The 24,533-nt window shown below is 33.9% G+C and overlaps 4 protein-coding genes across 6 annotated transcripts; 2 read left to right on the top strand and 2 right to left on the bottom strand.

Moving 5' to 3' along the window:
* Positions 1-19: 19 nt before the first annotated feature.
* Positions 20-1,533, top strand: LOC122627485 (HIG1 domain family member 2A, mitochondrial). The gene is made up of 2 exons (XM_043808606.1): positions 20-489; positions 701-1,533. The coding sequence occupies exons 1-2, from the start codon at positions 345-347 to the stop codon at positions 865-867; spliced, it is 312 nt and encodes a 103-aa protein (XP_043664541.1). The 5' UTR covers positions 20-344; the 3' UTR covers positions 868-1,533.
* Positions 1,238-3,985, bottom strand: LOC122627465 (rhotekin-like). Its single transcript, XM_043808575.1, has 8 exons — positions 3,791-3,985; positions 3,454-3,644; positions 3,152-3,361; positions 2,867-3,046; positions 2,695-2,789; positions 2,212-2,426; positions 1,861-2,125; positions 1,238-1,776 (listed from the first exon to the last, which is right to left on the bottom strand). The coding sequence occupies exons 1-8, from the start codon at positions 3,944-3,946 to the stop codon at positions 1,586-1,588; spliced, it is 1,503 nt and encodes a 500-aa protein (XP_043664510.1). The 5' UTR covers positions 3,947-3,985; the 3' UTR covers positions 1,238-1,585.
* Positions 3,986-4,206: 221 nt separating this feature from the next.
* Positions 4,207-6,635, bottom strand: LOC122627470 (26S proteasome non-ATPase regulatory subunit 4). Of its 2 annotated transcripts, none has more exons than XM_043808588.1 (6): positions 6,487-6,635; positions 5,923-6,063; positions 5,720-5,831; positions 5,244-5,618; positions 4,851-5,139; positions 4,207-4,707 (listed from the first exon to the last, which is right to left on the bottom strand). In XM_043808588.1, the coding sequence occupies exons 1-6, from the start codon at positions 6,510-6,512 to the stop codon at positions 4,466-4,468; spliced, it is 1,185 nt and encodes a 394-aa protein (XP_043664523.1). In that variant the 5' UTR covers positions 6,513-6,635; the 3' UTR covers positions 4,207-4,465. The 2 variants fall into 2 exon arrangements, with proteins under 2 accessions (XP_043664523.1, XP_043664528.1); XM_043808593.1 differs by having other exon boundaries at positions 4,692-4,760; positions 4,811-5,139.
* A 423-nt stretch (positions 6,636-7,058) lies between these two features.
* On the top strand, positions 7,059-9,877 carry LOC122629838 (N-acetylglucosamine-6-sulfatase-like). 2 transcript variants are annotated; one of them, XM_043813682.1, is made up of 9 exons: positions 7,059-7,299; positions 7,375-7,434; positions 7,528-7,734; positions 7,809-7,970; positions 8,063-8,164; positions 8,321-8,522; positions 8,590-8,882; positions 8,948-9,064; positions 9,143-9,877. In XM_043813682.1, the coding sequence occupies exons 1-9, from the start codon at positions 7,186-7,188 to the stop codon at positions 9,308-9,310; spliced, it is 1,425 nt and encodes a 474-aa protein (XP_043669617.1). In that variant the 5' UTR covers positions 7,059-7,185; the 3' UTR covers positions 9,311-9,877. The 2 variants fall into 2 exon arrangements, with proteins under 2 accessions (XP_043669617.1, XP_043669608.1); XM_043813673.1 differs by having other exon boundaries at positions 7,062-7,299; positions 8,063-8,236; positions 9,143-9,398.
* The last annotated feature ends 14,656 nt before the right edge of the window (positions 9,878-24,533 follow it).

The following is a 24,533-nucleotide window of genomic DNA, read 5'->3' as shown; positions in this document are numbered from 1 at the left end:
TGACGCCAATCAGAATTTTATCGACGTACTACATCTAATTTATCACAGATTCTATGACACGTACGTCATTGAATAAAGAAGAATATACGTAAATATAAGAGGCCGAAAAGTATAAGTTCAGTCTATTAATACTAATTCTAATCTCTAACAAAACTAACCTAACGATCGTTAAATTATACGTGAGAGAGATATAAGTCGGACATACGAATCGACCGTCGATAAGGAAGATTCCAAACAACTGTTAATAAAAACAACGTTGAAGATATACTTTGTAAAGGGATATCGCGATATCGTTTCGTCTTCTGTAAAATACATTGATTTCATCTGCTATTGACGTATTAATAATGGCAAAAAATACTATTGACAATAATAATTTGGATTGGATAAAAATAAAGGAAGTTGATGTTACCGAGGACATTGGACAATTACCTGAAACTTCGAAGGATAAATTATATCGTAAAGTACGAGAAAATCCTTTCGTACCAATAGGTGAACATAACCTCTTTTTAAAAAATAATATCATCTTTGATATCAAAGATTAATATATATAATTATCTGTATGATCAGAATATCATCCCAAATTAAAGCCATTTTTTAATAATATTAACAACAGCTATTTTATATTATCACTATTTTATAGTAATCTCATAATGGCACGAATATTACTGTAACATTTTATATGAAATATAAATAATTTTAGGTACGCTTGCCACAGTGTCTGCTCTCGCTTATGGATTATATAACTTTTCTATAGGAAATAGAAAAATGTCACAATACATGATGCGTACACGAGTTGCTGCTCAAGCCTTTACTTTCGTTGCTATAATCACTGGTTTAATATTATCGCAGAAGAAAATTAATACATAATATGTATGAAGAAATGTAAACAAATTCTTTAAGTACTGAGAGTCGATTTTTACCGTACATATCTATTTTCATTCAGTCATGAATAACATTATATAATTTAAACTTCTTCAAATGCCTTAATTTGTATCTTCAAATACTCCATAGCAATAAAACGAAAAAGAAAAAAGAATACATAAAATATTATCTTTATTTAGGATTAAACAAGAAATTGTCTATAAAAATAAAAAAAAAAAAAAAAGAAAATTACAAATGATTTCTTCTCAGTAAAAACGAAAGTAAGATTTATCTAATTCATATTATACTTTGTTTTATAATATATAATACTTTAATCAATGTTCCAGCATAGATAAAAGGTCACGATTGAAACTCATTTTTATAATCGCTTTTTACGCTTTATTCGATCGTTCATTGATCGTTTATACTCTGGAACAACGTAGCATATGTAATTTAGTTATCGAGATTTGACTAATGTCATTATTTGGCAAGGCAATGACTTGTTTAAAAATAATTTCAAATATTTGAACTATAATACAATATAGATCTACGTCAAATAATTGTGACGTGATTTAGATAGCAATGATATATTGATACGTTTACAAAGCAATGTATGTGTGTGTATATATATATATATGTTGTTTAGAAATATATTCAAAGATGTGTAAGATACGTAAAATATATTTTCTTCAATTGTAAAATAAATATATATCTATGTTAATATTCATGACTGATCTTTGTTTAAAAAGGACCAGCGATGCTTCGCGCCAATAGAACTTAATTTGTACATACTATTATTGCGTAATGATCGAGTATGAAGATTCGACGTATTGCCAGAAACATTGCTAGGTATAGTACAAGAAATGTCTTGTACTGAGAACCTCTGTGTACTATACAAACTGGATGGAATAGATTCTGAAACCAAAAAATTTATTACAAGTTAAAAAAACTGTTTAGAAATACATAATAATATAGTTTGTCATAATTTATAAATTTTACCTATCAATGATGTTTCATCGTACAGAGAACCTTGTTTATTATTACAGAAGATAGAGATATTATCCGTCGAATGTACTTGCTGAATCGTTTGCCCTGCACTTTTCCACCTGCTATGATCTTTCGAATGAGTCGTTAAATACTTCAACCATTCTAAAGCTTCTTTGTTTGATTTTAATACGATTATAATCGTCTTTTTGATACCATCGATAAAATTTGTTATTAAAAGTTTTCTAGATGAATGTTTCGAGGGCTGAATGATAGTTTCCTAACAGGAAAAAAATGAAAATATTTAATTATTTCGTTAGAGATATTCAAATATGTGATACGATTCGAAAGTACGATCGAACTGACTTTATCGATAGGAATAGTATGAATCACATTTTTCTCTTCGTCTTCCAATTCTCTAGAAAACCACGTTTTAATGCAAAAATTACGCAAACGTGCCCAATACTTCTGACCATTTATATCAATTATCCCTGTATAAATATCCGAGTTAACGCATTCGGGTTCGACTGCTAAACGACAACAAAAGTATCCAAAAAGTGGTAACATGCAATTCTTGTTTTCTGAAAAGAGAATTAAAGACTTATAAACACTTGAGTATACGATACAAGTATACAAAAAAATTCCTTAAAAATAATGTTAATGAAATAATTGTACGTCCAATCATACGCATGCCTTATCATTACCGACTATACAGACCTTGGATATTCAAATGTGTATGTAATATATCTCAAGGGTATGTCCAAAGATCTGTTGTATACATCTCATATTCTTCTAATCGCAATCGCGTTATAGATGTTAGTTTAAAGCATTAAAGAAATATTGTCTCACCAACATGATTTATAACAAGATCATGCGTTCGTACACCATTTTCTGTTTCTTCTATAGTCAGTTTGGCAGAGGCAGCTAATTCAAAGCGTGGACCTCTACAAATATAATAATAATATATAAATTTCAGAAAAAAATTAATTTCAATGATTATAAATACGATCAATAAATTTACAATTGAACAGGATTGATATCTCCATTTAAAGAGGCACTCAATCTTTTACCAAGTGTTTTGGATATCGACGAATGTATTGTTTTTGTAATTTTCAATGGTGTACTTGCAATACTAAAGTCTTCTTCTAGCATACAGCTATAAATTTCCAACCTCAATTCGAACTCTGCTGGTACGTTATTACTGTAAAGAAATATATAACAGTAAATGTATTATCCATGAATATATATATAAGTTGATAGAAGATGATATATAAGATGATAGAAGAAATTATAAAAAATGACTCACAATATTAAAGGATTAACAAAGGTAATATCTGTATGCGTTCTGTCTATGGGACAGAGTAAGCTAGTATCGCATATCTCTGTCCCTATACGAGCCATACAAAACACAGCAAATCTTCTATAATCCCCACGATTTTTAAAATGATCCAAATCTTTCCACATCAATGGAAATCTAAGCTCAGAAAGTGAAACTGTCCCTGTACTTTCAGATGACCTAAACGAATAATAAATTTTGTTTACTTTCTAACCTTGATATACATGCATAAATAAACACAAACAAAAAGAGAAAGAAAACAATATAAATACTTGGACGTTTCGGACGAATTCTTTTTACGACGTTGTAATTCTTTCATATACATAGACATTTTTTCATTCGATATAAACAACGCTCGCGCCGCTTCCAAACTTTGTGTACGATGGCGAGCTGCTGCCAGCAACTTTGTAGATCCATCCCTAATTTGAATTTCTACGCCTACTTTTCGTTCTAAATCACGTTCCTAAAAGAAATATTTCATTTTTGATCGAACATCGAAACAATCTACGTTTACGCGCAACATAAAACTTTTAAATTTACGAAGAAATAATATGCTCGTTTTTCCAGTAAAATTTAAATGGATCTACAATAAAACGTATTACATCTTACCGTAGCATTTCTTACACTTCTTACAGTATCTCGTCTTCGTACTCGAGTTTGATAATCGGTCAAACGACGCAAATAAATATTTTCCTTTTCCGAGGCATCGTAATTCGATTTAGACGAAGACACTATTTTCTTTCCGCGGATTATTATAGGAGCCATTTTGACTTATGTACGCATTGAAAATTGAATTACGTCGACAAAATATAACAGTCTTCCTCCGTGATGCCGTAGGATTGGTGGGGTAAGTGAGATTCGACGTGATTGGTCGAGTTAGTCACGTGACCTCGAGCGAATTCGTAGATAGGACGCAAAGCCAGATCACATCTCAATACACAACGTACACTCTTCGCGCGAGGACCGTTTACGAGCAAATAAAAAGGTAAGTAATACAAATAAATCAATACAATAAAATAATTGGATTGCGTTGATAACTCATGAGATTTACTTTAAGTAACATTAAATACATACGTATGTACCGTTATTTTTTTTTTGTTTTTCGTCTTATTATAATCATATCATTTTAGTTATACAATCGATACGTTAGTATTCGTTTTCATGGTTATATACACGCATTTATGATAAAAGTAATTTGCATAAATGTGAAGAAGCATACAATTGTAACACCCAGATGGAAAGTAGAAATAATATCTAGTACAAATATACTCCTAAAAAGTTCTCTTACTTCTTGTCTTTATCTTTTTCTTTAGTTTTATCTTTATCTTTATCTTTATCTTTATCTTTGTCCTTATCCTTGTCCTTATTTTGTTGTAAGGAACCAACAGCTTGTAGAACAGTTTCGGACTGTGGATCAACGCCAGGTAAATTTTCTAAAACCGATTGTAAAAATGCAGCATCGGACATAACAGCACTATAATCTTCTTCTACTTCCATCGCTTCTTCTTTCTGTGTTTCAAGGTCTTCTAAAATACAAATAATTTGATGTAAATAAAGCAATCAAAAGATGTATATATATATATATATATATATATATATATATATATATATATATATATATATATATATACGTATTCATCTATTTATTGTATCGTATATCTCGACTTACGTTGATCTTGCATTGACATTTGCATTGCAAAAGCGATTTGTTCTTCTTCCGACATATTAGCAAAGTCAGGTATATTCGCGCTAGTAGGAGCAGTATTCTCAGTAGTAGACGACGTTGTTTCTTCAGCTCCTTCAAGAGACATCGCCAATGCTCGTTTTAACATCGCTTCCTCGTTAGTTACTTCCTTAATAGTTTCCGGTTGTTTGTTTTGAACATCTTCGTTTACTTGCGCTCGACGTGCTTCGTCTTCTTGTCGTTGACGTTGTTCCTCCATTGAAACACGTAAAGCCTGAAAAATTAAATTTATACATTTTTATACAATCGTCCTATACCAATTTATATTTATAACATTGTAATTAGAGTTAATATTAATAACAAAAATTAAATGAGTACCAATGCGAGCTCAGGATCTTCGTTAGGATCAACACCAAATTCAAACGCCGCTCCGCTCATTCCTGCCCCACCCATACCATCTTCCCCTTGAATTATAGGAGAAGAGATCAAAGCATCCGACAAATGGGGACCAGGTGGAACAGTGACGAGGTGGCTACCAGTTCCATCTTTACCATTCAGTGCATTGATAAATGCCGTTAATACATCATTATTAATGCTTTCTTCGCCAAAACTTATTATATCTACATTGACCTTTTCTTTCTTGAGCCGTTTTGCTAATTTCACCAATTCTTTTTCGTCTATTTGTACCGGGCTTCCAACAAATGCTACAATTCTCATTTTGTGATTCTTACCCTGTCGATGCTTTAATGCTAACTATATATAAAAAGAATATTAATCTTTGAATTGTAAACATTTTAGAATTTACTTTTTTTTTCTTTCTCTTTTTTTTTTTTTTTTTTGTTTCAAACACTTACATGTGCAATTCTAATTCCTGTGATTAAACATAAATTTCCATTTGGTTGAACTTGATGAAGCTTTGAAAGTATTCTACCAACATCGCTTGTAAGGGTTGCTAAAACTTCAACACTGAAAAGAAATAGATATGATTGTAAGTAGTAATATAATTTTTTTGTCTCGCTATTTTGTTATTAAAATTTAATACTTTATCAATACTCACTTAGCAAGTGTTATAAGACCGACATTATTTTCTGGATTCGAGCGAGTTTTTGAATGACATACTAAATTGACTGCATCTTGTTGAGCTTGTAGACGAGTTGGCAAAAAATCTCCATTTCTCATATAATCGCTATTATCAACACTGTTAAGAAATGTATATAAACAATTTCAAATTAGAAGGTTATATATATATTGTTAAATAACAATATAGTATATTACAATAAACAAACAGAAAATTTAAATGTATAGATTATATCTTATATCCTTATACAAAAAAAAAAAGAAAAAATAATAAAAAAAAAAAAAAACGATTTTATTATTTTCATATTTAATTATACGTATATTCGAGATGCATTTCAAATCGTTAGGAAGTTCGAAATACTTTCTTCAAAGTTTGCATTGTCATCTCTGAAACCATATATTTACGAACTAAATTATTAGTTACTATAGGATATCTCTAACATATTTTTTTTACTCGTGTTAGAAAAAAAAAACTTAGTAATTTGATTAAATAAATATATATAATATTAAGCTATATTTTTTTAGATAATTTATCAAAACGTACCATATCATTGTACTTTCCAGCACCATCTTGTAAAGACACACCAATCCTTGCCGTTAACTATTCACTGTTTTCACAACCTCACCACCTTGTTCACATTTTAACTCTCCATCGATCAACTAAAGAACCTAGAGATGTATCTTGCTTCAATCGAATTTGCTCCACATTTGAATTATTATGTTGATAGGACTGAAGAGAACATAAATTTTGTTTAAGTTGGTAACACTTTATCTATCTCTAGATACCGGCTTTTATTATGCATGTATAAAAAATGATTAATATAATTAATATAAAAAAATGAACATACTTGAATCATTTGTAACGAATTCTTTAAAAATAAAGTGAAAAAAAAATATTTTAATGTTTTCTAAATAATTTCTTTGTACTTATTTAAAAATGTGCTTACATGATTATCTTTTTTTTTTTTTCTTTTTATACATGCAGAAGTACTGCATCTGCATTTATGAAGATATAACTTCTTTTATTTATTTATTTTTTTTCATAATGTATATCACGTCAATTATTTTTTTCAGTTTCTATTATATAATCTACTACTAAAGATGAATTTGTGTTTGTAGCTTAGTCAGAAAAAATTTAATTTTTATTATCTATACGTTTTTGTTTACAAGAACATATATATATATATATATATATAATACATATGTAGAATATAGTTTGCATATTATCTAATAATCTAACACTATGGTTCTACCAACATATATAATATTATTATTTTATTTACATTCATTTTTATGTAAAGGAGAAAATATTGTATTAATTATTGCTGATGATTTAGATCTAGTTCTAGATGGGATGGTAAGGATATAATTTGAAATAGATATTACAATATTATCTTTTTTTTTTATTAATTATATCTAATCAATTTCATAGACACCAATGAAGAATACGTTAAATCTTATTGGAGGTAAAGGTGCAACATTTTTAAATCAAGTATGTGGTCACAGGTTGAAATTATTTATAATGTTGTATTTTTAGTTGGAAATAATATTTCTAACAAATTGTTATGATTGTTCTATTATATAGTTCGTAGCATCTCCAATTTGTTGTCCTAACAGAGCTTCCATTCTAACCGGTAGATATCAACATAATCATTTAACAGTAAATAATTCTATTTCTGGAGGTTGTAATAGTATTGAATGGCAAGAAAGACAAGAACCTAATACGTTTGCTGCACATTTAAAAAATGAAATGAATTATATTACATTTTATGCTGGAAAATATTTGAATAAGGTGCAATATATTATTTATTATTATTTTAGAATTAAGTGTCCTTGTAAGTATAAAATATAACTTGAATGCGATAGTATGGAAGCAAAAGTGTTGGTGGGGTCAACCATATTCCACCAGGTTGGGATTGGTGGGCTGCGCTTGTTGGGAACTCAAAATATTACAATTATACCTTGTCTATTAATGGTACAAAAAAAGAATATGGAGATGAACCTGAGGATTACCTCACAGATGTGATAGTAAGCAAAATATTGAGAATTGCAAATACATATTATATAAGTTTATTTTACAAAAATCTTCTGTTCATCGAATCAATATTGTCTCATTATAGGCCAATTTAGTTAAGGAATTTTTTAATCGATACAATTCCAACGATAATCCTTTTCTAATGGTATTGTCGCCTCCTGCACCTCATGCACCTTTTACACCAGCTGTAAGGCATATTGACAAGTACAAAGATATAAAAGCCAAAAGAACACCAAATTTTAATACTTTGACTCAAACAGTATATATTTTTCTGTTATTGTAATAATAAATGTAGCAAAGAAATGTATTTCAGGATATTATATTAACTATTATTTACAAATAGGATAAACATTGGTTGGTCAAAAGAGGACCGTCGCCTCTTCCACAAAAAATATTGCCAAAATTAGACGAAATTTATAGGCGAAGATGGGAGAGCCTTTTAGCTGTCGATGAACTCGTTAAAAGTGTACATGACTTGTTAGAACAGAAAGATCTTTTGAAAGATACATATATTATTTTTACATCGGATAATGGATATCATATCGGTAATAGATATTTAATATAGAATGATTAATAGAATAAAGAATTTATTTTTTTAATTTCTATTATTAGGACAATTCAGTATGCCAATGGATAAACGTCAACCATACGAAACTGATATAAGAATTCCATTACTGATCAGTGGTCCTGGAATACCTCACTCGACGGTAACTAAACCAATTAGTAGCGTAGATTTATTTGCTACGATCTTACAGATAGCTGGCTTAGAACATCCCTCGGATGGTATATCTTTCTTAAGAAAAACATTGTCGAACGATCGAACAGTTTTAATAGAATATAGAGGAGAAAAGTCAAATTATAAGCCAAATACTGGATGTCCTAGTGATAATGATCTAAATCTAGCTGTAAGTAAAATGTACAAAAAAGAAATGTATGAATATATGAAATAACAGTTGAATTTTACTTTAAGCTTTGCAATCAAGAATTGGCTTGTAAATGCGAGGATGCCAGAAATAATACTTACAGCTGTATTAGACGTATTTCTCCGTTACACGATAATATTTTTTGTATATTCGAAGACAACGAGGTATACGAGACAACTCGACAACGAATAATTTTACACGCGTAGTTGTATCGTTGAAACTATATATTTTATTTTTCTTAGGCATACATCGAGGCTTACGATTTAACACAGGACAATTATCAAATGAATAACATCGGCTATAGTATGAAACGTGAACATAGATATAAGTTTAGAAAACGTCTTAAAAAGATGGTTTCTTGTCAGGATAATGAATGTATTTTTACAAACTTAGGAAATACGTATTATTAATTATCCTATAGAGAAAAAGAAAAGAGAGTGAACTATTATTAATTATTATTAGTATTATAATTTTAAAATACACATAGATAATATTCATAATAAAAATGTCTGTAATATAGAGTTATTTTTCGTTACTCTAATATAACAAATGGCTGGGTATTGAAAGTTTGAAGTGCCGATAGCCGTCTTACTTCGCATTATTGCGTTTATGGAAATCGCGTATGGCGGATAGGTCGTGAATCTGGATATAAGAATAACTCGCAGCTTCCTCTCTCGGAGCTGCCTCCCTATCGAGCTGTTTTCTTAGCAAATATTTTTATTAAACCCCGCGGTTTCGAATATCTGAATAGCAATCGCGCTATTTGGTAGGGAAAGAGAGAGAGAGAGTAGAACGATCCAGATAAAACGTACAAACTTTAACTTCTCCATTGTGAGATATTTTTTCAACTAAAACGTTTTGAATTCTATACGGATTTGCGCCGAACGAATAGGCGAGAGGATAGAGATACATATGTATATCCATAGATAGATAGATCGGTCGATTAATATATATTATATGTGTATAGTATATATATACGAAATGAATATAATATTTATTATTATATATTTAGGTAGAAACAGCATCGATACTACTTATATTACGTTTAAAATAAAATAACGTTAAAGTATAATACATTTTTGAATCGAAATCGGAACAAAAGAAGAACTCCGTTCGAGTTTCTGTAAAAGGCACGAAGCGTAAGGATCGATCGATCGGTCGAGGATTAACAACGATCCTTCGAATTGTAAGGTCGTTACATCGCTACTGAAACGTATAAGTCGGCTTGCTAGAAGTCCTTTTCTTTTTCTTTTTTCTCTCTCTTTCTCTTTCTTTTTTCTTCTCTTTCTCTTCATTGATCATTCGAGCGAGTGATCGCCTTTTTGTATACCAGGATCAATGGCTTTCGTTGGCTTCCAAACTGTGGATTCTCGCTTTTCTGTGCCTTCCCTCTTTGTCTCCTCTCCCTCCCACCTTTCTTGGTGATCTGCATCCTCGCGAATACTTACCGACTTATGCCGCAAAATAAATCACAAAAAGAAACGACGAACCTTTGGAATCACGTCGAAAGAAAGAGAGAGAGAGAGAGAGAGAGAGAGAGAGAGAGAGAGATGTATTCAAAAATTCAAAAACGATTTTTTCGCGTTTGTTCCATCGAAAGCCGTAAAAGTCTTTTGACCGTAAAAGTCTGCGTTAAAATTTACTTCAATTCCCGCCATATGAAAATTAAAAATCCTTTTTTTTTTTTTCTTTTCACTTCCGGTTATCGATCTTTCTCTCTCTCTCTCTTTCTCTCTCACTCGTTATTTTAAAGTTACGATAACATTTTCTTTTTTGGAAGGATCATTTCCTCTTGAAAATCTTTTCTAATTAATGACGTTCTTTGTTAAAATACGATAATTAATCATCGTCGATCTATATCGTGTAAGCAAGCAGCTGTGATACGCAATAAATTATATTCACCCTTTCTCTTTCTCTCTCTCTCTCTCTCTTTCTCTCTCTCTCTCTTTTCTCTTTTTCTCTCTGAGAGACAATGTTTCTCTCGCTCTAAGCTCGACAACGCGGAAAATGCGAATTTACAGAGCGGACTAACGAATTGGAAAATAACAAGGTAGTAAAGAGAAAAAAGTTCCTTTGACGAAGTTTACGCTTATCTCGTGGTACGCATAACAAGATTCGATAACTCAAGCGTGTGTGTCGATGATCGAACGAACGAACGAAGAATAAGAATAAATGTATAATTGTACGATTGTAATTATTTATTAATTATTAACTAATATAGAAACAATGATATTTTCTTTAAAAAAAGACAAATGAATTTGATTTCTTTGAAAAACATAGAGACAAAAGTCTATCTAATTTATACGACGAATAAAATCTTCGAATTCTTTAAAATGAAAATATAATTGAGGTTATTTAAAGACGATCGATAATACAGACGACACTATTATCGACACTTTATTAAAAATGTATTATTAATTATTTCGATAGATAAATCGAAAAATTATTGAAAGAATGGAATTTAAACGTCGTCATAGAAATTAATATCGAAGGTAAGTTTGGTGAAAAAATAAAGAAATTTAAATTTGATGTCTAATAAGTTTTGTTATCGTTTGGTTATGTATTATCTGCATAGAAAGGAAGGTGAATTTGGTTGTGATGAGATAGCTGAGAAGATGATTTTTGAATAATTGCGAGGTAGATCAACGTTACGGTAAGAGGTTCGCATTACCGAGACCGGCTTATACGAACAACAGTAGTCAAATTAAACAGGAGGCTATTAACTGGGTCAACATTTCAGGTTTGGGGGTAAGTACTTAGTACGAACGACTTTGCGCTCGAGCGCACCTAAATACATTCGTGTTAGAGAGAGAGTCCGATCTTTTGTCGAAGTATATATTGTGAGCGTATATGTCCTATGTGTACCTCCGTTTAAACGTATAAGTGTTAGATCGTGTGCGTCCGGGATACGAGTTCTGTACGAGAACGAGAGCAAAGCGGTCGTGTCCGTCGACCTTAAATAAATATCTAATGTGCGCGACCGACCGGGCCCTTATTGCTCCCGCCAATATTGTTTTAGGCACGGCCCTTGGCGAATTGAGTTTTGTAACATGAGAAACGATTCGTACGTGTAACCGGCAAGAGCTGCCGATAGTCAATAGCCAAGTAGTTTTCGTTTTATTGAACGAGCATCGTTATTTCGAGAAAATTTTGACAAGAATAAAAAAAAAAAAAAAATGAAAAGAGGAATGAATTACCATCGTAAAAATATCACGAAGAAAATAATGTCGAAGGAAATAACGATTTCTTCGATAAAAATCCTTATACGAAGATCGATTATCCTCGTATAATGGAAGGGATGAAGGAAAAATGAATATATTTACTATCGAAATCTCGTGAATCGAATTGGAAATAGGTAGTACAGATAGTTCGTAAAATCGTCAGGATCCAACTTGGAGTGGTTGATGGTAATAACGTTGCGTTCAAAGGTTGCTTGCAGCAAGCAAGGTGATAGCGGAAAATACATTCCACTTCAATCTCTGTCTACGGCTCGTTTCTCTCTCCCGGACGTACGGTGTAAGGTTTGCCTCGGCTCGTATTTGTCGCGGAAATAATTAATTAACAGCCTCCATCCACCCCTTCTTCCTTTTCTCCTAGCATCGTTCTCTTTCTCCGTTTTACCCTCTCTTTCTATTTCTCTCTCTTTCTCTTTCATTCTGGTGTACTAACGCTGTCTCCCTCTCCAATGTACCTCCTCCCCCTTAACTGTTTCTCGCTTCTCTCCTCCTCCTCCTCTTCCTCCTCCTCCTTCTCCTCCTCCTCCTTCTCCTCCTCCTCCTCCTCCTCCTCCTCCTCCTCTTTCTTCCTTCTCCTTTCTCCCTTCCCTTCTTCCATCAACCTTCCCTCTCCTCCTTCTCCTCCATCCCCTCCCTTTCTCTTTCTATCTCATAACTGCGCTTGCCCCTCCACTACTAATGCTCGACGAACGCCTTTTGCCTTCTACAACCCTTATTACCGTGTCGCAGCTCGGTTAACGCGAGCAGCAAGTTAATGAAAAGCTCGTGCAAATATAGAATTTCTCGTAAAAACTACAAATTACTGCGGTGGCGGCCGTATAGCCACTCTCTCGTAACGTATTCACTCGCGCTTTTTCTTTTCCCTAAAAATTGCTCGGCGAGGCGGTTTGAAATTAAAAAAAATTAAAAAAAGAAAAAACAGGGAAAAAAAACAAGGAAGGAAAAAACGAAGCCAAAGGCGAAATTTTTACGTTCTCCGCTTTTGAGCGGGTGCGATTCTCTTCTCGCCGATTTTCCTGAAAGATAATTCGCAAGTGAAATAAAAACCCTGCGCTTTTGATTCGAGAATCGCTCGGTCCGAATACTTTTCTATTTTCTAATTCGTTCTTTTTCGTTCGTCTTGGATTCTTTTTTGTTTTTTAAGGACGTGACAAATATCTTTTATAATAAACAATACTAAATCTACAAAGTCGATCGAAAGTTACATTTGGTATAGATCAATTGAAATACACGAGTATCATTAAAAAAAAAAAAAAAAAAGGAAAAAAAAATTATGAGCAAATGGAACAAATAATTTACATGGACAGTAAATTGAAATTAGAAAATTCGTTCGTATTAGATCGGATAGGCAAATGATATTCATCATTGTCATCATCGTGCCAGTAGCATTGCTTCGACATCGTTTTCCGTATTATATTATTACACCCGTGGTGCTGTTTTGTCAGCTTAAAACCAGAGGCCATTAGCAGGTATTATTTTAGCCGTGATCCGCTGTTAGCGAGAACAATGGCGCCGGTACGCCGATGTCCCACGATATTAAATGAAGCGAAGTGATACATTTCGAGGGGATAGACGAGCAAATAGGGATGATACCCTGGGAGGAAAAGGGAGAACGTGAATCGGAGCAAAAGCAGAATAGAATCGAAAGAGAAAGAGAAAGAGAAAGAGAAAGAGAAAGAGAAAGGGAGATAGAATGATAGATAGAGGGGCGGAAAGAGGAGCGGTTGGGAAGGGGAGGTGACGTAGGAAGACCAGGACAACGAAGAGGTAATGTGCAAGGGAGAGGGGCCAGTGAGTATTACGTTACGCCCCTGGCCTGTGTAAATACCACAGCGCTGTAATCTAGAGTTAATGGGGTGCTCTTCTGATGCGAGAGAGAAAGAAAGAAAGAGAGAAAAAGAGAGAGAAACTCTATCGAATGTACTTGGACGAGGGACAAGAATTACTTATTGCGAATGGAGCTTAACGACACTGTGTTACAATCTGAAGAAAAACGTTAGTTTACGAATAGGAGCAAAAATGATATTTATTCGATACATAATATTTAAAGTATCAGTATCGTTAAGATCGTAAATCGTAAATATAATATAAAGCATCTATGCAAAAGTTGAATTGATTCAGGTTCCATTTTGTTATTTAAACGTTTTTTACATTTGTCTATCTCATTAGCAATGTTAAGATATTGTAACATTTTATAGGATTTTATTTAATATAGTTTTATGCGATGAAAACATTGAATAATCGAAATAAGTTTGACTTTTGCAAATCGTTAGATACCTACGTATATCCATTTTACAAACCATCGAGTGTTATTATCTCCAATGACAAAGGAATAAAAGTTGGAAAGCTGGTATTTATCTTCTCTCTGCGATAACATCAAACGCACGATAATAATTGGATAGAAATCATCGAGGTAGAATACTAGCGTTGTTGATATATATATAGGTATGTGGAATGAATATATATATATATATATATATATATATATATATATATATAAACGGAAGCAATGAACACGGATAATAATCAGACGAAGCATCTTGAATCGTGCGGTATCAATGTATGTCGCTCTCTGGATTCTGCCTCTGACAGCGCAATTATCTCGCCTCGTTTGTGGTTGCGGTATCAACCCCCTACTGTTAACGCCATATCTCAAATTAACGCTCCTATCGCATATACCGTACCATAATGCTCGCGCGTTGTCAGATGATACTTATCGCACCCTTCCCAGTCAATTCTTCTCCCTCTCCCAACTCCCCACCCCTACGCTTGACCCCTTAATGATACCTACCATGATTTTCGCTAATCTTTTCATTCACGTTTATTTTTATCACCGACTTTTTTCTTACGTGTATATCTATATGTATGCAAATGAACTCGGAATAATCAGATCGTATCGTTTTAAGGGAAAAAAATTCATATTGTATTCATCGAATCTCTCTCTTTCTTTCTTTCTCTCTTTCCGAACTGATTTTTAGAATATTAATTAAAATACATATACTTATATTAATATATATATATATATATAAATTCGTTATATCAAAATTGATATATCAAATGGATTTTATATGTTGGTTAAAATTCATTTGAATAATAGTTACGAACATATAATCTTATTTTCAAGAATTATTCGATTGTACAACAGATCAAACGATAAACATCGTGCGCGCATATATGTGTGTGCATATATATATATATATATATATATATATATATGTATATATGTATGTATATATGTATGCATGTTATATTTAACATTATCGTCCAACTATTCCGCGTCATGTGTTCGATCGAACGCCATATACCTGTCAAGCTATAATGTAATCATGAAAATCAAAGAGAACGTAATCGTCAAAGCGAGAAGTTTTGCTCCAGTAGATAGACATTTGCGTGTAATGTCGAAAGAGAAGATTCGAGGGTGTTACTAGGCAGGAAGCCATGTTTGGTGCCTCCTTTGATTATAGAAATGTCAGAGAGGGTATTCCCTTCGAAAAGCATTGGGAATCCTTGTTTGAACACTCGAATAAAATGACCCTGTAATCAACATTGATCGAACGTTTATGTCAATTTTTTTTTTTTTTTTTCATTCTTCCCTTACATGGATATTAATATCGTCAATAACACATCGCATATAATACAGATCATATTACGAAAAATTAGAATAGATCGTCAATCAGCATATCCAACGATCACATTTGTTAGGATTACTTCAGTGATCATGTTACTTATAATCTATCAAACTTTGATTTAATCATTGCTAATTGTCCATACAATTTTGAAATGATTTCAATGATACTCGTTCACGTTCACTTAAATAGAAATTTAAAGGGTTTCGTTAATCAATCACAAATTGTACAAATAGATGAAACAAAGAGATCAGAATAGTCCGTCGATAATCAGCAATCCAATTCTTTAATATTAGCTTATCATCATTCTATTTACGATTAAATAACTTTCCTATTCGTTCTAACAATATCATTATTATAAAACAATTTTTGGAAAATGTTATTCAAATCTTTTTTTTTATCATATCTTACTTACCAACAAAGTAGATATAAATATTCCACACAAAAACTGCCGAACCAAACACCGTGTTAGACACGAGAACGGTTGATAGTTGAAACTTGAAGAGAACGAGAGATAGATAGATAGATAGATAGATAGATAGATAGATAGATAGAGAGAGAGAGAGAGAGAGAGAGAGAGAGAGAGAAAGAGAGAAAGAGTGATAGAGATAGAGATAGAACAGGAGGTTGCCCGGAGAAACGTTTTAAGACCTTAAATTCACGATTTATATCGTGCAACACCAGCGGCAAGGCTCGAGCGATGACAGCTTCCGAATCGGTGGCAACCCTTCGTTTCGTGGATGCGATTGGTCGTCTCTAGGGGTGGTGGGTGTGGCCCCTGGTATCCATCATCCCCTTTCGCTCAGCAACACTTCCTGGAATCCCCTCTACTTTTCCGTCTCTCCGGAATGTGCAGCTTTACCCTCTCGAAGGAGTCCTCTCGAGCCTCTGCCTGTCTGCTTGCTTGCTTGCTTGCTTGCCTGCCTGTTTTCAAGGAGAGGGGGTACTACTATACTACTTTATACTGGAACGAAGACGTAGAAATGGGCTGACGAAGAAAGAAAGGGGAGTATCCGTTTATACGATATGGATAATCGCCCAATACCACCGGTACTTTATTGCCTACCCTTTTTGCAATACTTTTAATAATAGATACTTTTTTCTTCTCCTTTTTGCGCGCACATACGTATGTTCGTTTCTCCGTTTTTTTTTCTTCTCTCAAATTTTTTTTCCCTTCTTTCCTTTTATTTCTTTTTTCTTTTCTGTTTCTTGTTTCTCTTTTTTTCCTGTTCTATTTTTTTTCTTTTTTTCTTTTTTTTTTTTTTTTTTCTTTCTTTCGCCCACGTTCCAACTCGTAGCTCTCGAATTCGATAAAGAGAAAATTGTACTTAATTGCATTTTTCGAATTGACTGAGTGGAAGTTGAATTTTAAGTAGAGAAGTATAGAGCTGTGGTACAAGTAATAGGTCTAATAGAAAATAGAATTGTAATCACGAGTATAATGTTAACGGGAAAGTATAAGGATGTAATTGAATGGGAAAATTATAGAGAATTATGATTATATTATAGGATTATTGAAATATTATAGAGTTAGAAGTAATTCGAATTTTAATAGAAAATTGTAGATTGAAGTATGAGATTATATATCGAGTATAGTAATAGTAGAAAAATAAAGGATTATAATTCAACTATGAAATTTAATGGGAGAATATGGAATTACATACGATCAGAATTTTGATAAAGAATTATGACATAAAAAAAATGACACAAGATCGAAACGAATTTCTAATATTTGTTAAAAATTATGAAAGATTGTCTTTGATCATTGCCGCCGATCTTTTCTCCTTTAGTAAGACGTAATCTTTGAAAGAATATAACAGGTGACCTTTTTTAATATCGTGAGTTATTATTTGGATTAACATATAACAACGCGACGGACGGATCTATCCATACGCTTTAGGACGGTAATAAAGGGCGTAAAAGGAGATTAACGTTGGGTCGAATGATCTGGCTTTCTCAGTGTACGAAAACTCTCACGGCGTTTAGAAAATAAGGTATAGTAACCTTTCGTGATAAGAAATCTCTCTTTGTTGACATCCTTCTTTGATAATCATCTCCTAAAACATTTCTAAGAAAACTATTAAAAACGTACGGAAAAAATGAAGGACAATCGTTATTTAACAGATGAACAAATTACAAATCAAAATTAAAAAATAAAGGAGATAAGAAAAATATCCTAAATTGTAACGAAAACGAAAAAGAAAGAGATCAAAGAGTGAAACGTATAGAACGTAAAGAATTTCAGTAGACGATTTTCGTTATTTACTTTCACTCCGATGTATATTTCGTTTGCTAGTAAAGAGAGAGAGAGAGAGAGAGAGAGAAAGGAAGATAGGCTCCAGAGAAAAAAGATGGCCGGCTTTCCGCGAAAGATTTTTCTTTTCTCTAGTCGGACGCGGGCTTTGCTTTAAACGCCCTCAGGTTTTTACTTCTTCTTCTTCTTCTTCAAAGAGAACTACCGGATGGATGGATTCTCATCGCGAAAACACCCGTCGGGATTTCACGCGTCGAGTCGCATTACCGGATCCTATGTCGAGATGGAAGGATTATAACGCGTTGAGGTAGGTCCTGTTCTGACGAGAAGAGAAAATGAAGAGAGAACGAAGAAATCTATACTATTTCTTTTTAAAATCGTACATAAATATCTCGATAGATATACGTGTCTATATATAATACATACGTATGTACATATGTATATATGTATATGCGTATATATATATATATATATATATATATATATATATATCGACGAAACATGTACGCGTTTATAACAATTTTATAGATTTCATTCAAAAAGAACTTTCGAATCAAATTTAAATTGGAGAAGACAATGAAGTTTAACAAACACTTTGTAAAGTCATATAATTTATATATTACTACGTAACTTAATATATTGCTATACTAATTACTCAGTATACAATTTAATGTATTATTGTACTAAACAGTGCACAATTTAGTACGTTACTACAACAAATTATTATATAATTTAGTACAAAACTAAATTATATTATCACTAAAAGCAAGTATATAACCATCAATATAATTATATCGTTATTCAAATATAACTTTTTCCGTTGTACAATTTTCTATATAGAAAAAAAAAATAAATAAATAAATAAATAAAAAAAGAAAGAAACTCAACCACGCACATATACACATATACACACATACAAAGAATTAACTCATAGCAAGAGAAATAATGATCATAAGACATATATCATTTTTTTTTCATAAACGATCTGGAATAAAGTCTAGGAGTCACGTGCATCAGTTATGAGAAGACAAGGGACTCTCTCCTTCCCTTCCTCCTTCTCTCTCTCTCTCTCTCTCTCTCTCTCTCTCTCTCTCTCTCTCTGCATTTGCTTGTAATTCGAGAGGAGAGCAGGACGATGAGGCAGCGTCGTCGTGCTGTTGCCCTAAATGGTTCTACGGTGCTCGAAGCAGAAAGCGTATTGGCGAGGGTGGCATCGGTGGCGCTATCATGGCGCTCGAGGCTCGTGCAGCTGACGGCTCAATTATCGCAGCGAGGGTCTCACACAGTCACGCCTGCGACGGAGCCACCCCCGCCCTCTTTTTCTCTCTTTCTCTCTCTCTCTCTCTTACACACACACACACACACACACATACACATAAATACATAACACACATACACATATATATCTATATACATAAAGATAGACGGACAGACAAATACACACACAGACACTTCCTATCTCTATCTTTGTTTCTTTGCCTCTCTCTCTCTCTCTCTCTCTCTCTCTCTCTCTCTCTCTCTCTCTCTCTCTCTTTCTCTCTCTCTCTCTTTCTGTCTTTCTCTCTCTGTTCATTCTCCCTCTTACCGTATTCCCGTACTTTGTCCCAGGATCCTTGAAACAGCCCAGCCCCAAGCTCATTGTCCTCCAGCTATTAACTGCCTCCTCTCTTGTCCTCCAATAAAGGACTCATTGCCTTCGAATGCTTTGACTCCTGTCACGCGATCGGGTGCCGCTGACTGCTCCATTCGATGTTTCTCCGAGGCCAGCTAATCCTATTCGATGATTTAAGGGCTCCACGGCTAATTCTCTCTCTCTCTCTCTGTCTCTCTATGTCTCTATCTCTCTATCTCTATGTTTATGCGTTATACGTCACGTTTGAGATAAATGGAGAAAGAAAGAATGTTCGTAAAGATGAAAAATGATAATTGTGATTACATATACATAGGTATTTTTTTCTCCTGTTTCTTTTTTTTTTATGTGCATGTATATATTGTGTCGTCTTTTTATCGTAATCTAAAAAAAAGCGTGGAATATTGAACTGCAAGGACGTTATCGTAATACATAGGTCACGTTTGCGAGCATAGATAAATTCGAAGATTGGATATACTAAGGACAAAGTTATATTATTGCGATTAGATGTATGTAACTAGATTATGAATATAGAGTTGAATTGTAATAGATGTTGATTAATGTTGAATTGCTATCGGAGTTATTGAAAATATAAATGAGCCTGATTTAGCCCGAGTTCAACTTAAATATACGTTTATCATTTTGATCAGATATGTATGTACATTTAATACATCGGTATGTATTTACAAGGTATACGTTATCGTTTTATTATTAAAATAGAAAGAAATTGAATGTTGAATGAGAAGGGTGTGACTAAGAATATAGTGTTCTTGTTCTTAGTATTTTGTAGTCATTTCCATTAAAGCGAATATATGAGCCTAATTTATGGGAGTTTACCTTGTAAGACATTTTAAGGTAATACGATCTTACCTTACCTAACTATCTGTTAAAAAGACACTCCTGGGAGTATCAAAATGATTTGTTGAGAAAAAGAATAGAAAGGAAAAATTCAAGTTTCCAAAATTCAAAGTTTCGAAATTCTTTTTGGAGAAAGGTCATATATATATATATATATATATAAAATAAATCAGCATACAAAAAATAACATTTCGTTATTTAGCACATATGTATATAAATTTTCTTGCTTCATAAAGTGTCTCGTTTCTACACAGGGTAAAAGGATAAAAATCGTAAATTGTATTTAATGAAGAAAAGGCAGAAAAAAGGGCATTAAAAAGACATCGATGAAAACGATAAGGTAACTTGGACTTCAGAAGATAAGATTTTTTTTCTTTTATTTTTGTCCTTTCTCCCTTCCCTTTTTTTCTTTTTCTTTTTTTTTTTGTTCCAATTCCCTTTTTTTTCTCAAGCTTCTTCGATGCATTAATGAAAATGAAATCCCTTGAGATAAAGACTCCAACATCCTTTCCCCCGTAGCCCCGACAAAGGCCGGGAATCAGTCAGCCCTAAGAGCGAATCTCACCCTCCGGCGTGTTACCTGTTCTCTACATCGCTTGATTATATGAAAACTTTCGTAACATCGTCGGCTCACCCTCGTGTGCAATCGTTATTTACTTTCGCGTTAATCAGTTACCTCTCAGCTGACTGAGTAATAGTAAATACATCGTCCAACACGTTTTCATTCACTTTCAGCCGACGAATTATACTACCAACTGACAAAGATTATCAACGCGCTTAAGCCGTTTAAACGTAGCGACAAAGATTACGATCTCAAATTTACGAATGTATATAAGCAATGAGAGAAAAGAGAAAAAAATTAGAACAAAAAGTTCATTTTAATACCAGATTCGAAATTCGACCATCTGATTTTCATACTTTAAAAAGGAAAAAAGAAATAGGAGAGAAAAAGAAAGAGAGAGAGAGAGAGAGAGAGAGAGAGAGAGAGAGAGAGAGAGAGAGAGAAAATGCGAGAACACGTAAAAGGAAAACGTTCGTTAATGGTGAAAAATGTAAAAAAAAAAAAAGAGAAAAAGAAAGAAGAAAGAAAAGAGAAAGGAAGGAAGGGAGGAAGAAAGGAAGGAAGGAAGAAAGAAAGAAAAAAAGAAAGAAAGAAATAAGAAAAAAATATAGAAAGGATGAAGGGAAAAAGGGCGCGGGGGAGGAGTAGGGGTGGGTTGGGAGAGAGGAAAGGGAAGGGCATTCTTCTTTCATTCTCTTGGCGAGAACGAAGAGAGTCCCTCTGTAGCAGTTACGTTTGCTTTTTCTCACGGGCGACTTCATGTTACGCAGAGTAGGTATCTCGTTATATACGTGCGAGAAGAGGAGAATTCTCGAGGATGCTCGTACAAAGCGACGAGCTTCATAGTCGTTGTAGTCGTCGTTTTCCTCGCCTTCGCTTAGCTATCGTCGTGTCGTCGTCGTCGTCGTCGTCGTCGTCGTCGTCGTCGTCGTCATAGTAGTAGTAGTCGTCGTCGTTGTCGTAAAGAGGATCGTTTTCGCGAGAGTATATTTCATGGCCTTTTACTACTATACAACCTTTATTTCCTCCCTATCTCTCAGTTCTATCTGATTTATTACAAGGTGTAGCGGCGAGAGGAAATATATAATCACCCCTTGCGTTTGTGTCTTTGATAAGACAAGCGAGGTGTATAACAATGTTCATTTTTTTTCCAATAAATAACTAGATATAATAAATATGAAGGTATGTCTCTCTTTCTCTCTCTCTCTCTCTCTCTCTCTCTCTCTCTCTTTCTTTCTCTTTCTCTTTCTCTCTGTACGTCTTTAGGAGAAGAGTACATTTTGTCCGTAGAAAGGAATATTATTATATGAAAAAAGATAAATCGTTCTTAAAGGAAGAAGAAATCTTGGAAGCATGAAATCGAAATAGTACGAGTACTACTAGGTTGCTTATATCGAATAAGAGAGAAAGAGAGAGAGAGAGAGAGAGAGAGAGAGAGAGAGAGAGAGAGAGGCAGGAAGGGAGAGAGGAAGGGAAGTGGAGTGAGAGAGGTAGAGTGAGGGAGGGAGGGAGGGAGGGAGGGAGAAGAGAGCAATAAAAGGGACGGGGGTTTGGAATGTCGTGTTTCAATCATTCCGCCATTGTGAGACTGGGAATCGAAGCATGGCCGCAAAGTTCAGAAATACAGGCTTTTGCGGGAATATGCGTTGTGCACACACGCATATACACTTGCGTGTATTCGCACGAACGTTTACCAAGCTCTTTCTCTCTCTCTCTCTCTCTCTCTCTCTTTCTATCTTCCTCTCTCGTATCGAGGCCTATGCGAAGAGAAAACCTTGCTGCTGCCGTGCATCCACGACTTTTCGTCGAATTTCTAACAAATATACATATAGATATATACCGGATGTACATGCATACGTATATACATACATATATACATACATATATACATACATACATATATATGTATGTACATGGATACACATTTATATTGTATAGTATCAATATAAACGCGAGCAAAGGTCTGGAAAATAATACATGTGTCGCGAGGAAAATAGATCGAAGAAGAAAAATCCATCTTTTCCTTTCTTCGATCGTCCTTTTCATTTTTACTAAAGCTACGGTCTTTAGATACATACATATATACATATATACATACATACATACATACATATATATATATATATATGTATATTTATTTAATATCACATTTAAGTAAAAATCTAGCAATGCGTAATCTCGCATCCCGATTCCGCACAGATTCCGATATTCGTATTCACGCATCGAGCATTCACGAGGGCACACGTATGTATATGCAGTTCCAAACAGGTTCGACATGGTCCGGGACACAATTTATTGCTATGGCAGCGTTAGTAACGTTGCACTTGGAACCATTTGTCGTGCGGTAGCCACAGAGTGTGTAAACACGTGGACCTCAACGAAAATGGGGGGGGTCGAGGGGAGGAGATGGAGTGAGGTGGAAGAAGAGAGAAGGGAATGTGCTCTTTCTCTCTCTCTCTCTCTCTCTCTCTCATCCAGCTCGTATAAACGAGGAAGAGAGAGAGCGAGAGAAAGAGAAAGAGAGAGAGAGAGAGAGAGAGAACGAGGGAGAGAGAGAATAGCAGAGAGAAAGGGGGTAGTTGATTTTCGTTCGGGGATGTAGGCGCAGACTCGGTGCAGAAATCGTGTGGGTTTCTATCCCCGCAAGCTATATCCCCAGAATCAGCTGCCAGATTATTCTATTACCGCGTATCAACATGGGGCTTGTTTGGTCTGAAAACACGAGTTCGCCACATTGTTTCAGCCAGATAAAGAATTTAACGTTGGGTAATTAAAAGGAGCTCGGCCTCGGGGACGAGCACTAGGCGACGAGTTCGAGGGGACACTATAAGGGAACCGATGAGAAATCCCTTGTCTTTTAGTAAGGACGAAGACTCTTTCCTTTGCAAAACGAGAAGAATACGAAACTGAGAGAGAAAAAGAGAGAAAAAGAGAGAGAAATTGTTCTCTTACTTTTAAATCCCCGACGACGTCTTCGATGGCGCTGCGGCTTCTCGCTTCCAAATCCCTCCTGGGGACGTTTTGTACCTCCTTGCGCTTTGATACCTTTTATATAGTCAAAGCTTAACTAAAAATATGTACGTACGTGTGTGTGTGTGTGTAATATGTATACATGTATGTATGTATGTATGTATGTATGTTTGTTCTATGTATGTAAAAGATTCATTTCTTTTTTCTTCATTAGTTTGAAATCTTACGAAGAAGGGGATTAATTAATTTCTGTAGAGAATATTTTTGGTTTTTCTTTCTCTTTCTTTTCTTTTTTAATGTCTTCCTTCGTCTTTCTTTTGCATTGATTTTTTGTTTATATATAAGAAAAAAGATTTCTCTTATACCTAATCGTTTTGATTAGAACGATTTTTGGAATGTTTTAGAGAATTGTTTTCGTATATACGTATATCTGGAATATACCTATCATTCTCTCGTTAGAATAATATTGACCACGGTCGAACATTGCAATATATGTA

Source organism: Vespula pensylvanica, chromosome 1 (genome assembly GCF_014466175.1).
Source record: "Vespula pensylvanica isolate Volc-1 chromosome 1, ASM1446617v1, whole genome shotgun sequence".
Lineage (NCBI taxonomy): Eukaryota > Metazoa > Arthropoda > Insecta > Hymenoptera > Vespidae > Vespula > Vespula pensylvanica.
This window is presented reverse-complemented; position numbering and strand designations above follow the sequence as displayed.